The sequence below is a fragment of the Coenobita brevimanus genome, chromosome 13, assembly GCF_032717465.1.
Source record: "Coenobita brevimanus isolate Jiangsu-jjx chromosome 13, ASM3271746v2, whole genome shotgun sequence".
NCBI lineage: Eukaryota > Metazoa > Arthropoda > Malacostraca > Decapoda > Coenobitidae > Coenobita > Coenobita brevimanus.
In genome coordinates, this window is record NC_136966.1 from 43414027 (window position 1) to 43430267 (window position 16241).

General features: G+C 42.1%; 1 protein-coding gene across 1 annotated transcript in view; it reads right to left on the reverse strand.

The window, feature by feature from the left end:
* LOC145415629 (transient receptor potential cation channel subfamily M member 8-like) overlaps positions 1-16241 on the reverse strand; it is a 318353-nt gene that overhangs the window by 239877 nt on the left and 62235 nt on the right. The window contains exons 9-10 of the mRNA XM_080284850.1: positions 13525-13626; positions 11542-11568 (exon numbers count right to left, since the gene is read on the reverse strand). Coding sequence (XP_080140976.1) covers positions 11542-11568; positions 13525-13626 — 129 coding nt within the window. The remainder of the gene's footprint in view (positions 1-11541; positions 11569-13524; positions 13627-16241) is intronic.

A 16241-nucleotide genomic window follows, 5' to 3' on the forward strand; every position in this document is an offset into this window, starting at 1 on the left:
TTTCTGCAACATTCGTGGCCTTTCCTCTAACTTTCGCTCTGTTGAGCACCACCTTTCCTTCTCTAAACCTCACCTTCTTTTTCTAACTGAACCTCAACTGTCTGAAGCAACTGATGGCAGACCCTTTTCTGTATCCTCCTACTTTATCTATACTCATTTCAAAGCCAAAGGTGGCTGTTGTGTATATATAAGCAACCAACTTATCTTGCTCTCGTGTTCCTGAACTCGATTCTTCTGAATTGTCTACACTCTGGCTTCGGCTTTCCTGTCATTTTCTGACTAAATATATCTGTGCTGTTTACTTATCTCCTAATTCTAATGACCATCTAAAATTCTATCACTATCTTACTTTTACGATGGAACACATTCTATCCATTTCTCCTTTCTCTAAAATCTCCATTCTTGAAGATTTCAATGTTCACCACCATCTTTGGCTCTCCTATCCTTTCACTGATCCACCTGGTGAACAAGCCTACATCTTTTCTATCCTTAATGACCTAGAGCAGCTTATTCAACACCCTACCTGTATCCCTGACCGCCTTGGAGAGAGCTCCAACATACTTGACCTCTTCCTTACAACTAATCCTTCTGTTTACACTGTTAATCTTTTCTCTCCGTTGGGTTCTTCCGATCACAACCTCATCACCTTAACCCATCCTATAGCTCCGGCAAGGCCTGCGGACCCTCCAAAGAAACGTCGTCTCTGGCACTTTGGAGCTGCGGATTGGGAGGTCCTCAGGCAGTACTTCATTGATTTTCCCTGGAATTATTATTGCTTCCATGGCCGAGAGCCATCTGGGTGTGCCTTGCACATGACGGAGGTTATTCTTTTGGGCATGGAAGCATACATTCCTTTCTCAAATCCTTTGACTAATGCACGAAAGCCTTGGTTTAATCACGCTTGTTCTAATGCTGTCCACAACAAGAAGAGGGCCTACAAAAGGTACCAGAGCCAACCCACCCCTGAATCACATCTTTTATATGTTTCTGCCCGGAATCGTGCTAAGTCTGTTCTTCGCTCTGCTAAAAATAATTTAATCGGTACAGAATGCTCTCAACTCTCTAACTCGAATTCTTCCCGCTCCTTCTGAAACCTTGCCAAAAACCTTTCTAACAACTTTACCTCATCATCCTTCCCTCCTCTTTTCTACTCTGATGGCTCTGTAGCTAATTCTTCTACTGATAAAGCAGATCTCTTCACTCACTCTTTCTCCTCCAATTCCACCTTAGACGATTCCGGTGCTGTTCCTCCATCACTTCCCCCCTCTGACTTCCTCATGGCTAAAATTAAAATTTCTTCAGCTGATGTATTTTCTGCCATCACAGGCCTCAGTACTAATAAGGCATATGGGCCTGATGGAGTCCCTCCTGTTGTTCTTAAGAACTGTGCTTCTGTGCTTACACCCTGCCTAGGCAAACTCTTTCGCCTTTGTCTATCAACTTGTATCTTTCCTTCTTGCTGGAAGTTTGCTCTCATTCAGCCAGTTCCAAAGAAGGGTGACCATTCCCAGCTCTCTAACTATTGTCCAACTGCTTTAACATCCTGCATCTCAAAAGTTTTTGAGTCTATTCTTAATAGATAAAATTTAAAGCATCTTTCCTATCACAACCTTCTTTCTGATCGTCAGTATGGTTCCGTCAGGGACGCTCCACAGGCGATCTTCTCACCTACCTTTCAGACTCCTGGTCATCCTCCTTTCAGGACTTTGGCGAAAGCTTTGCCATTGCACTTGACATCTCAAAGGCTTTCGATCAAGTCTGGCATAAATCTTTAATTCCCAAACTGCCCTCTTACGATTTCTACCTTTCTATCTAAGCCCTCATCTCTAGCTTCCTTCCTGGTCGTTCTATAGCCGCTGTTGTAGACGGTCATCGTTCTTCTCCTAGATCTATTAACAGTGGTGTTCCTCAGGACTCTGTTGTATCACCAACTCCCTTTTATTCATCAATGACCTTTTAAGCTGTACATCTAACCCTATCCACTCATACGCTGATGACTCCACCCTTCACCTTTCCATTTGATTCCCACAACATCTATCTCAGCAGTTACTTCAATAAGCAAGGGATGAGGCTATGGCTATCCTAATGTCTGACTTGGCTCCTATCTCTGACTGGGGTAAAAATAATCTGGTTGTTTTTAATGCATCAAAGACTCCGTTTTTGCACCTATCAACCCAACAAAATCTTCCACAGGTATACCCACTAATGTTTAACAATATTCAGGTTAATCCTTCATAATCGTTGAACATGCTTGGGGTTTCATTTACTCAAGATTTATCTTGGAATGATCATATTACATCTCTTGTAAAATCAGCTTCCAAGAGATTGGGTGTGCTAAGCCGACTTCGTTCCTTCTTTACCCCTGCACAATTGTTGACTTTATACAGGGGTTTTATCCGCCCCTGTGTGGAGTGCAACTCTCAAGTGTGGGGAGGCTCCCCACATACAGCTCTTCTTAATAGGGTGGAGTCAAAGGCTTTTCATCTCATTAACTCTCCCCCTCTTGCTGACTCCCTTCAACCTCTGTCTTTTCGCTGCACTGTTGCATCTTTATCTCTTTTCTATCGCTACTTCAATGGTCACTGTTCCTCTGAAGTGTCTGCATGCATTCCTCCACCTCTACGATGGGCGCGTAGCACCCGTCTAGCAGCAAACTCTCCCCCCTTTTCTGTCCAACTCTCTAATGCAAGAGTTAACCGTTACTCCCAGTTCTTCATTTATGCAACAAGTCAACTCTGCAACTGTCTCCCTCTGTCTGTATTTCCTGCTTCCTATGATCTCCAGTCTTTCAAACAAAGTGTGTCCAGGCATCTCGAAATTAATGGATCTTGAATTTGGCTTTCTCTTGTATTTTGTTTTTCTCTTGGAAGGGACAGTTTTGCGGGCTCGTTGCCTTTGGTTCCTTGTTCCTCACCTAAAAAAAAAAAAAAAAATTGTCTAGCCCTGGGCTCCTACACTCCTCATGGGGCAATGTAGGACTGGATGATGGAAGGATGGATCTTGAATTTGGCTTTCTCTTGTATTTTGTTTTTCTCTTGGAAGAAACAGTTTTGCGGGCTCGTTGCCTTTGGTTCCTTGTTCCTCACATAAAAAAAAAAAAACTTGTCTAGCCCTGGGCTCCTACACTCCTCATGGGGCAATGTAGGATTGGATGATGGATGGATGGATATATATATATATATATATATATATATATATATATATATATATATATATATATAAAGAATATATATATATATATATATATATATACACTCAATCCTCATAAATCACGTGTTTATAAATCAGATTTTTAAATCACAGCTAAGTGGCTGTCAGACTGCCGGCACCCTTAAATCGCTGTTAAGTCACGAAAATCGCGGATGTAGGCACCGAAGTGGGCCTTTTCTGAGGAGAATTGTATACCACAACATTCAATTTGAAAATCACGACCCAACAACCAATTACCACCCGTCCCTAGTGGCAAGTGTGGATACTAATGCCGCAGAGATAATGAGAAACATCAGGAACTCATCACCCACTATTTTGCCTGGGTAAGGGCAGAAGCTGAGCCTAAACCACAGCCTAGCCCTTCACACACTGAGGACGTGGATGACGTAGCATCTGTCATCTCTAAGGCAGACTTTGAGGGTTTCCTGAGGGAGGCAGAGGAGCTGGAGAAGGGAGAACAGCATGAGGGAGCATCCCCACCTCATGCTGAGAGGTTCTAAGTTCTTCCCAACACCACCCCACTCCATTCACTTAAGCAATATCGTCATAGGATTAAGATGAGATCCCTTAACATCGTTTCGTTTCGTTTTTAAAGGCTCAAACATGCTTGCATGTGTCAGCCTTGGTCACCTAATGGCGGCTCTCCACGCTGCACGATCTGTTGCAGCCTCCCTGTTCAGTCCCTTAACCCTATGGTCACACTTAATGACCTTGTCCCATGTCTTTCTCGGTCTACCCCTCATAACCCCACCCCCAATATTAACACTTCTCACCTTCCTCACCCAATTATCATCCCCCATCCTCTCCACATGTCCAAACCACCTCAATCTACCTCTCCTCATCACAACAGCAATACACTCCAGTCCCATCCTACCTCTCAACTCTTCCATTGTAAACCCAGCCCCTCCAGGCCTTGGACACAGGGACACACTGCACATCCACCTAATCATTGTCATTTCTGTACGTCTGAGCTGGCGACTATCTTCCTCCTTCACTGCCCAGGTCTCACTGCCATACAGCATTACACTCCTAACACATGCTGCATACAAAGACCCCTTAGCCCGTAGGGACAGCCCTCTCAATGTCAGGAGAGGCAAGAGCTCCCTGAACTTCTTCCAACCACTTCTAACCCTAGCCACAGAGCTAGCTCCAGCCCCACCTCCAGCACACAACATGTCTCCCAAATAACAAAATCCTTCCACACACTCAAGAGATTCACCAGCAAGTTCAATCCTTTCACGTCTGACAATCTCCACCTGCTCACCCCGGCACGCCGCACACATAAAATCAGCATTATCTCGCAGTCTACCTCTGATACCACTACATCTCTTATGCACCCATTTATCACACACACCGCACAAGATGGAATTACTTCCCATGCCCTTGTGGCAAACTGTACATGGCCACTCTCCCTCGTCTTTGACAGTACCACCACCAACCCTAGATATCATCACTTTTGTTTTATCTGCATTTACCCTTAAACCCTTTTGCCCCATACCATCTCTCCACTTCCTAAAACTTTCCTCCACCTCCCTTTCATTCTCTGCAATCAACACCAAATCATCAGCATACAACAACTCCCATGGGAGTCCGTTTCTAAAGTCACGTGAAAGGGCTTCAAGTACCATGATAAACAACATGGGACTCAAGACTGACCCCTGATGCACACCAACATTCACGGAAAACTCATCACTCAAATCTCCATTCACTCTCACCTGGGTGTGAGCACCCACATACATGGAAATAACCACCCTAACCAGCCACTCCTCCAAGCCAAGCTTTCTCATTGCCCACTTCACCACCTCTCTAGGGATTCTGTCAAAGGACTTTTCCAAATCAACAAAAACAAAATAAAGATCCCTTCTCCTACCAATATATTTTTCCTGAAGCTGTCGAACAATGAATATGGCATCAGTGGTCCCCCTACCTGGCATAAACCCAAACTGCATCTCATCAATACTCACTCTTTCTCTAATCATACCTTCTAAAACTCTCTCCATTACCTTCATTATCTGATCTAAAAGCTTTATACCTCTATAATTTCCTCTTTCCAGAGCATCACCCTTCCCTTTATACACATTTATAATTACACTCTTCAGCCAATCATCTGGGACAACACACTCATAAATAATCCTATTTATCAGGTCAGTGACTAAACTCACCCCTATATCGCCTGAGGCCTTCAACATTTCGGCAGTCAACCCCGACACACCTGCTGCCTTCCCCACCCTCATCCTGCCTATGGCCTCACTCACAGTAGCAGTATCAATCAAAGGCCAAGGGCCAGACACTGGATCTGCTGGCTCCAAACCTTCCCTATCCCAGTCAAACTCCTCATTCAACAACCTGTTATAATGCTCTCTCCATGCATCTTTAATATCCTCACTGTTCACCACTACCCTTCCTTCATTCTTCACACACTGTTCACCAATGATATCCCGATTATCCCTCTTCACCTGACCTGCCACCCTGAATATATTTTTCCTTTCCCCATGATTTAGGTTATCAAGTAATTGTCTCTGTGACTCAGACTTTGCCCTGTATACCTCTCTTCTAGCCCTACACTTATTTCTATTAAATACATGCACTGAATATTCCTAAATTTGTATGTTTGTCTTTGATGGTGCCTAGATAGGTGTAGGTTGGGTGCTGTGGGGGGTGGTTGGACAAAGTCCAGACCCAAATTCATTTTTCACATAAGAGTTATTATTTGTAAACCGCGGAATTTGTAAATCGCGACAGTGGTCCAGACCCAAATTGCCATGATTTACGAGGATTGAGTGTATATATATATATATATATATATATATATATATATATACAGTGGGGCACCAATTTTCGCACCTAATTGGGTCCAAAAATAATGCGCGAAAGTGGAATTAGCGAAAGTTGGGGCATTGTCTTTATGGCAAAAAGGCTAATTGGTTCCCGGTTATCCTAAAGTAACATCAGATTTTCATTTTCACTTGCAATACAGTACATCAAATCACTATTGTACATTGCATTGTGAGATACAAACAATAAAAACTGTACAGTACACATTATATGAGGAGAAACATACCACAGAGACCAGGTTAAGGTGTTTAATGGATGTTGGGGGTAAGTATCCGAGGCGCGTGGCGGGCTTATTTAGCCACGGCAGATGTATTGGCGCCACCTCTTGCTGCCTCGCTACCACTCTCTCTCTCTGCATCCTCAGATGCAACTTGATGCAACACTTCCACTCTGTCCATGTGCTCAACTATCTTCCTTTTCATTTCATTATTATACTGCTGTTTTTTCACTCCAACACGATACTCTCTTTTAGCCTTGGCCTTTCCTCCCGACTTTGAATGTCCCGGCCACTTTTTATCACCACCACTGCCTCCCGGCCCTCCCCCCACACCACCAGGCTCTCCCCCCACACCACAAGGCCCTTTCCCCACACTACCAGGTATAGTACAGGCCATTGAACCGTGAGAATCCAACACAATGGAGCTAGCATGCTCGTACACAATGGCGGGAATGGGTGGACAGAGTGTTGACATGACGTCATTCAAGATGGCGGTGGGTTGCGGGCGGGCGGTGCAGGAAATTCAAAGTTCAAAATATTGTCCCAAACCCAAAATTTGTGCGCGAAAATTGATTTTTTTCAAGCGAAAGTGGAAGTTAGGGAATATTTGGTGCATGCCGTGAAAGTAGATTCCGCGAATCCTGCTGTAGCGAAAGTTGGTGCACTACTGTATATATATATATATATATATATATATTTTTATATATATGTATATAAGTTTTAATTTATATATATATATATATATATATATATATATATATATATATTTTATATATATATATATATATATATATATATATATATATTGCCAGATGCCTCAATCCCGTTTGGGGTGGCCACAAACAAATCACCTCCACGTCATCCTGGCCCCCGCCATTTCACTGCCCTGCTCCCAACTCACACCCCCTCTCTCATATACCTCTCCACCCCATCCCTCCATCTCATCCTCAGCCTCCCCCTCCTTCTTCCCCCCTCCACCTCACTCACATACACTCTCTTCGTCAGTCTTTCACCCTCCATCCTCTCCACATGGCCAAACCACCTCACTGTGTTCCTCATAACACTTCCTATCACCTCCACATCCACACCACAACGCTCCTTTATATCCTCATTCGTCAGCCTGTCTCTCCATGTGACTCCACAGGCTCCTCTTAAATAACTCATTTCCACTGCTCTCACTCTTGACTTGTGTCCTTCCGACACATATATATATATATATATATATATATATAGATAGATAGATAGATAGATAGATATATAGATAGATAGATACAGATAGATAGATATATATATATATATATATTAAGTGGGGTTGGTGGAGGATTAGTGCCCCTCCCTGTAAAACAATTAACTCTAACCCGTTGGCCACCCCGTTTGGGATACATGGCGTCTGGCAATTAATGACTGAATATATATATATATATATATATATATATATATATATATATATATATATATATTTTATATATATATATATATATATATATATATATATATATATATATATATATATATATATATATATATATATATATATATATATATATATATATATATATATATATATATATTTTATATATATATATATATATATATATATATATATATATATATATATATATATATATATATATATATATATATATATATATATATATATGTATTATATATATATGTATATATATTATATATATACATATATATATTCATACATTCATTCATTGCCAGACGCCATGTATCCCAAACGGGGTGGCCAAGGGCTTAGAGTTAATTGTTTTACAGGGAGGGGCACTAATCCTCCACCAACCCCACTTGAGGTAGGGATGCCAACAGCATCTGGTGTTCCCAGGCGGTCACCCATCCAAGTACTAACCAGACCCAACGTTGCTTATATTATATATATATGTATATATATTATATATATACATATATATAAGAGCATAGCGGAAGAAAGATTGGGAAGGTATGAGCTAGAGCAGATGGAAGGGGTGGAAGACATATGTAAGATGTTCACGGAAGAGATAGGCGCAGCGTGTGAGGCGGTTTGTGGAGTGAGGAGGAGATGCAAGGGTGTGCAAGGGACAGCATGGTGGAATGATGAGGTGAAACGAGCTGTGAAACAAAAGAAGAAGGCATATGGTGAATGGTTGGCGAGCAGAGGTAGAGGAGAAGATGAGAGAGAGAAGAGAGAGGTATATGTGAGGAGGAGAAGGGAGATTAAGAGACTGGTGAAGGAGAGTAAGAAGAAAGTGGATGAAGAGTTTGGGAGGAATCTGAGTGTGAAATGGAGGGAGAGTAAGAAATTGTTTTGGAAGGAGGTAAAGAAAGTAAGGCAGTGTGAAAGGAGAAATAGGGGAGTGAAAGATAGGAATAATAGATTGTTGGTGGAGAAGAGAGAGAAATTGAGGAGATGGAAGGAGCACTTTGAGGACTTGTTGAATGTAGAGAGTGAGAGCAGTGTGAGTATAAGTGGTTGGGGAATGGCTGGGAGAAGAAGAGATGAGAGGAGGGAGGAAGAGATCAGCAGGTCGGAAGTAGTGGAAGCGATGAAGAAGATTAAGCTGGGAAAGGCCCCAGGAATTGATGGAGTGTGTGGTGAAATGCTTAGGTATGGGGGTGAGATTGTTGTGGAGTGGATATGGAAGTTGTGTAGATTGGCTTGGGAAGAGGGAAGGGTTCCAGAGGACTGGAAATCAGGTATAATTGTTCGTCTGTACAACGGAAAAGGGGAGAGAGAAGTATGTGGTAACCATAGGGGTATTTGCCTTCTTAGTGTGACTGGTAAAATATATGGTAGAATACTCATTGATAGGGTTAGGCATATGACAGAGGAGCTAGTTGGAGAAGAACAAGGGGGATTTAGGAAGGGAAAAGGGTGTGTAGATCAGATATTTGTTCTAAGATGTTTAGTGGAGAAGTATCTAGAGAAGAGAAGGAAAGTGTATGCTGCCTTCATGGACTTGGAGAAAGCTTATGACAGAATAGATAGGCAAGGTATGTGGAAGGTATTAAGAATATATGGAGTGGAGGGGAAATTGCTGAGTGCTGTGAAGAGTATGTACGAGGGAGCTAGGGCTACGGTGCGAGTGGATGGTGAGCTGAGTGAGTTCTTTGATAATGTGGGACTGAAACAGGGGTGTGTGATGTCTCCATGGTTGTTTAATATATATATGGATGGGGTTGTAAAGGAGATGCAAGGTAGGGCAGTGGATGTGGGGCTGGCCCTAAAGAATGAGGGTGAGATTTGGAAGCTTCCGGTGTTGCTGTTTGCTGATGATACAGTATTGTTGAGTGAAGATGAATGGGAGTTGCAAGGTTTGGTGAATGAATCTGGGACAGTGTAGGAGGAGGAAGCTGAAAGTTAATGTAAACAAATGTAAAGTTATGGTGTTTGAGAGGAATGAAGTCACAGAGTGTGCAGTGAGGTTGGATGGTGAGGATATGGAGAATGTGAGTGCATTCAAGTACTTGGGTAGTGTGATGAGTAAGGATGGAACTTTGGGGGATGAAGTACGTGAAAGGGTACAGCAGGGAAGAAAGGTTGTTGGTACACTGAAAGCAGTGATGAGAAATAGGGAGGTGAGTATGGAAGTTAAGAAGTCACTGCATGATGGTACTGTATTGTGATCCCTACCCTGACGTATGGAAGCGAGGCGTGGACCTTGCAAGAGGGGAACAGGTCAAGAGTGAGAGCAGTGGAAATGAGTTACTTGAGAGGAGCATGTGGAGTGACGTGGAGGGACAGGTTGACGAATGAAGAAGTGAAGGAACGTTGTGGGGTAGATGTGGATGTGGTTGAAAAGATTAGGAGAAATACACTGAGGTGGTTTGGACATGTGGAGAGAATGGAGAATGAAAGACTGACTAAGAGGGTGTATGTAGGTGAGGTGGAGGGAGGGAGAGGGAGGGGTAGACCGAGGATGAGGTGGAGAGATGGAGTTGAGAGGTATATGAGGGAGGGGGGGGGTTAGTTGGGGGGAGGGTAGTCAAATGGTGGGTGACAGAGTGACTTGGAGGTGTTTTGTCTGTGGCCACCCTTTGCGGGATTAGGGCGTCGGGCTATATACAGTAATCACTCCAATATCCGACTTAATAGAGCCATAGGTAGGTCCGGATATTGGTTCTGTCCGGATATTGGGTCCCAGCTTATGGACTTGTACTTATGGTCCCTAACTCAGAGAAACACCTATACAACTCCCTCTGGACATGCATAGCACCTATTTAAGACCCAAATCACACCAATAAGGCACATAAATGACTGAAATAAATGCAAAAGAAACATAAAATGAGGGTTTAGAAGTAGGTTCATACAATAATAAACATTCTGGTGACTGGCTCCTGGACTGGTACTTATGGACCCTAACCTAGCCTAACTCAGAAAAACGCCTTCCTACTTCACATGCATAGCTCCTAACACCCTATTCACACCAATAAAGGACATTAAAGAGTGAAATGAGGTAAGTATAGTATGGAAAAAAGTACAATATGAAACATTCTTATGTCCGGATAGTGGGGATGTTCGGATATTGGGCGTCCGGATATTAGAGTGATTACTGTATATATATATATATATATATATATATATATATATATATATATATATACATTATATCTATATATATATATATATTATATCTATATCTATATATCTATATATATATATATATTATATCTATATCTATATATCTATATATATATATATATATATATATATATGAGCCTCTGTGGTACAGTGGTAGAGTGTGCGTTTCGTACACGGGTGAGCCAGGGTTCGCGCCCAGCCAGGGTAATAAACTTTGGGAATGTTCATCCGGCCACGTACTGTATTGGCGGACACAAGGAGTGGTTGAACTAGTGTCGCTTACTATAAAGTATGCTTGCACCCAGTCGGCTTGCGCGGGCCGATTACATTTGGTTCACAGACTACACACACATCCAAAGCCACTCCAACACTACAATTACACTTACAAGCACTTCTCACCCTACCTACAATCTCTACCAGACAGCTTAAGCCACTTGGTAGAGATACATTGGGTGTATCGTCCCGACTTCGGTCGGGATAGGCGGGTGCTGCAGTGGATACTCAAACGGCTGATGATGATGATGATGATTATATATATATATATATATATATATATATATTGTATATCTATACATATACTGTATATATGTTACTTTCAATGCAGTTATGACAATACCAAAACCAGCTTCAACAGGTCATGCAGAAGATGGACCCAAATTATGACTAACTATGGCACACTCAGGCACTTTCTGCTCACCTCTGCGAAGAAGGATTTACGCTTTATCTGAAATAATGAAATTATCATGGTCAGTGAATTTAACATAAGGTCAACAAATTATATCTAAGTAGCATTAGTTACAATATAATTATAATTCATTAGAAAACCACATTAGTATAATTTTCTTTACACTGTCCTATTGTGCTGGACAGGTTTAGTGATGTATAGCTACAGTATATCATTTAGTTAACTACAAGGAAACTTTAGCATAAATCCTACAATGCAGATATTCTACACTACATGAATGTATGTACTGAGTCTGTTCTTCACCTCTGAGGTTTCCATATATGACTAAAAACAAAATAAACAAACAGTTCGATGATTTATAAAATTGATTAAATAATTAATTAAGATTTTCCAGTAACTTCACCATTTGAAATATGGACTTGAGAAAGTTCATAGAATTCCATCCAGGAATTTCACCCAAACTCTTTAAGTACTGTACTGAACTGTATGTACAGTACAAGGAAAACTATCTATCTATCTATTGCCAGACGCCTCAATCCCGTTTGGGGTGGCCACAAACAAATCGCCTCCAAGTCATCCTGTCCCCCGCCATTTCACTGCCCTGCTCCCAACTCACACCCCCCTCTCTCATATACCTCTCCACCCCATCCCTCCATCTCATCCTCGGCCTCCCCCTCCCTCTTTCCCCCTCCACCTCACTCATATACACTCTCTTCGTCAGTCTTTCACCCTCCATCCTCTCCACATGGCCAAACCACCTCAGTGTATTCCTCATAACGCTTCCTATCACATCCACATCCACACCACAACGTTCCTTTATATCCTCATTCGTCAGCCTGTCTCTCCACGTGACTCCACAGGCTCCTCTTAAATAACTCATTTCCACTGCTCTCACTCTTGACTTGTGTCCTTCCAACAATGTCCAAGCTTCACTTCCGTACGTTAGAATTGGTATCACAATACTGTCATGTAGTAACTTTTTCACTTCCATGCTCACTTCCCTGTTTCTTATCACTGCTTTCAAGGAACCAGCAACCTTTCTTCCCTGCTGTACCCTTTCAAGCACTTCACCCTCCAAACCTCCATCCTTACTCATCACACTACCCAAATACTTAAACGTACTCACATTTTCCAATTCCTCACCATCCAACCTCGCTGTACATTCACTAACTTCACCTCTCTCAAAGACCATCACTTTACTCTTCCCTACATTCACCATTAGGTTCCGTTTCTTACACACTCTCTCAAACTCATCCACCAAGCCTTGCAGCTCCCCTTCTTCTTCACTCAACAACACAGTATCATCTGCAAACAACAGTACAGGGAGTTTCCAAACACTATCCTCTCTCACCAGGGCCACTCCAACATCCACTACCCTACCTTGTACCTCTTTTATTACCCCATCCATGTACAGATTGAACAACCATGGAGACATGACACATCCCTGTTTCAAACCAACTTTCAAAGAGAAAAATTCACTTAGTTCACCATCCACACGCACTGCAGCCTTCGCACCATCGTACATACTCTTCACAGCATTCAACAACTTCACATCTACTCCATATATTCTTAACACTTTCCACAATCCTTGTCTATCCACCCTGTCATATGCTTTCTCCAAATCCATGAAAGCCGCATACAACTTCTTTCCCTTCTCTAGAAACTTTTCCACTAAAGATCTAAGAATGAACATCTGATCTACACAACCTCTTCCCTTCCTAAAGCCTCCCTGTTCTTCTCCAACTAATTTCTCTGTTCTTTCTCTAACTCTGTCTATAAGTACCATACTCATTCATCAAAACTAAGATAAGTACCAGTAACAGTTCCCATGTTACAACCCACAATTAATACTGATAGGTTTATGTGTGGCTTAATCATCTGACAATCAATATCTACATCAATGCACATACATCAATCAAAGTCTAATTTAACTTACAGAGCCCATCCTGACTAAATAAATTTGGGTATGGCTTGACCACAACATCCCAAACTCACCTTAACAATATACTGGCCCTGGTTGACTGCCTCACCCACACTCCTCATAACACCCACATGCATGCCTCCCGTTAGAATCCAGGCATTGGTGGATTTCACTGCCTGCAACACACATTTAGATCAGCAACATTACAGTTATGACAAAAACACATATACTCATTACAGCTATTACAAGCAAAGACATCTATTACAACTATGAAAATGACACACTTATACTCTTGCTACTGATATGACAATGACACTGATTATACCCACTGCAACTATTACAGTCGCATTTATTTACTGTTGTTGCTGGTAAAAACTGTACAACAAACCATAGGTACACTTCATTCCCCTAATTTAATAACTAGGACAACTTGATTCACTGTTCAAAGACAAATTGGAGAAAGAAACACAGATGTGGGGCTTAGTGTGTATGGACATTTAACATCATGGCTTCCTCAGAATACAACCGCAGAATATACACCGCATTTCCTGTACATATAGCAGAACGCAGTGGGGGTGTAAGGTATCGGTTGGGGATGGTAGGGGAGCTGATAAGGTAAGGAAGGTGAGGGGAGAGGGATCACAGATCAGGCACAAAGATGGAGAAAAAGAAAAGAAACAAGGGACAGGTGAAGTGGGAAGTCCTTAGGAAGAGGGAAACAATGTTAAGTAAGGAAACAGAAATCACAGGGGGAAAGGGATTGCCAGTCCCAGCACAGATGTGTAATTCACCGGGTTACCGGGTCGGTCAGGATCACTAGATGGTCGTGATCGTCAGCTTTTACCCTCCCGGAAGGGAGCTGAGAGCTCATATAGTCCGATCTAAGGGTAAGGCTGTGACCTTCACACACGCACACACCCGTCCCCTTGCTCAAGGGGGACAGTAACCACCCACTTCGTCAGTGAAACTTTTCGCAACCTGAGCGAGGCGCGAACTCCCGTCCACCAGTTGGCAAGCGAGAACGTTACCACTGCACCAGCGAGCGGTGTGTGTGTGTGTGTGTGTGTATTTCCCTAATTTACCTAATTGTGATATACAGGAAATGAGCTACGCTCGTGGGGTCCCGTCTCTGTTTCTCAGAAAGTCAAATTTAGCTTTAAACTCGTTTAAGTTTTTAGACTGGATGATCTCTTTGTCCAGGCTATTCCACAGGTCTATACATCTATAAGGAAAACTATATTTCTTGATATCCTTCAAGCAGCTTGGCTTCTTCAGTTTCATTCCTTGTTCTCTTGTTACTCTCTTATCCCATAAAAACAGATCTTTGTCAATTTTATCTACTCCCACCATGATCCTGAACACAGCAATCATGTCGCCTCTCTTTCTCCCTTCTTCTAAGAAAGGCAAATCCAGCTTTTCCAGCCTCTCTCTGTATGACAGATCTGCCAGACTGGGGACCATTTTGGTTGCTGTTCTTTGTATTCTCTCAATCTTGTTTATATCTTCTTTTTGTGTGGGGATCACACTACTGCTGCATATTCTAACCTGGGGCGAATCATGCCCACTATCAATTTTGTCATCATATCCTCATCCATACAATGAAAAGCTACTCTTATATTAGTCAGGAGTTTATGCGTCTCTCTAACTGCCTTGTTAATGTGTTTTTCAGGTGACAAACTGTCCTGGACCAGCACTCCCAAATCTTTCTCTTCTTTTGCTTTTGTGATTGGTTCATTACCCATCAAACAATTCAGTAATGGCCTCTTGGTACTTTAACCCATTTCCAATATTTTAAATTTCTTTGTACTGAATTTCATTTCCCACATCCGGCTCCAGTCGTGTATCCTATCCAGATCCTCCTGCAGCATTTTACAATCCTCCTCAACCTCTACCTTCCTCAAGATCTTTGTATCATCAGCAAACAGACTTGCATAACTGTTCACTCCATCTACCATATCATTTACGCAAATCAGGAACATTACTGGCACCAACACCGAGCCCTGTGCGACTCCACTTGTTACTTCCCTCGATCCAGACATCCTATCCTTTATTACTGTCCTCATTTGTCTGTCTCTCAAAAAGTCTCTCATCCATTCCAGGAGGTTCCCCTTCAGTCCTCCTATATGCTCTAGTTTCCACATTAGTCTCTTATGGGGTACCTTGTCGAAGGCCTTCTCCAAATCTACATACACACAATCCACCCAACCATCTCTCTCCTGTAGCACGTCAATCGCTCTTGAGTAAAAACTTAACAAGTTGGAAACACATGACCTTCCACTTCTAAATGCAAACTGACTATCAGCCAAAATATTCATCTCTTCCAGATGTTTTATCCATCTATCTTTCCGAATTCTCTCGCACAATTTTGCAACCATGCTGGTTTGGGACAATGGTCTGTAATTCAGGGGTTCTTCCCCTTATAAACTGGTACCACATTTGCCCTCTTCCACTCTTGAGGAACTCTCCCCTCTTCTACAGAACATGCAATTAAACAGTGAATCTTATCTGCCAGTTGTTCTCTGCATTCCTTCAGTACCCAATTAGAGATTCCATCTGGTCCTGGGGCTTTCCTTACATCTTGAATTTTCAGTAATTTATACACTTCCTGCACTTCCACTTTTATATCTTTTATCACTACATTTCTAGTCACTCCCTCCCCTTTCACAAACTCCTTTTCATTAATGAAAACTGATTGGAAACATTTGTTCATTATTTCTGCTTGCATTGCTGCATCTTTACAGACCTCTCCTTCTACTTTCAGTTTGGTGATTCCTTCCTTTTGTGTGTGTGT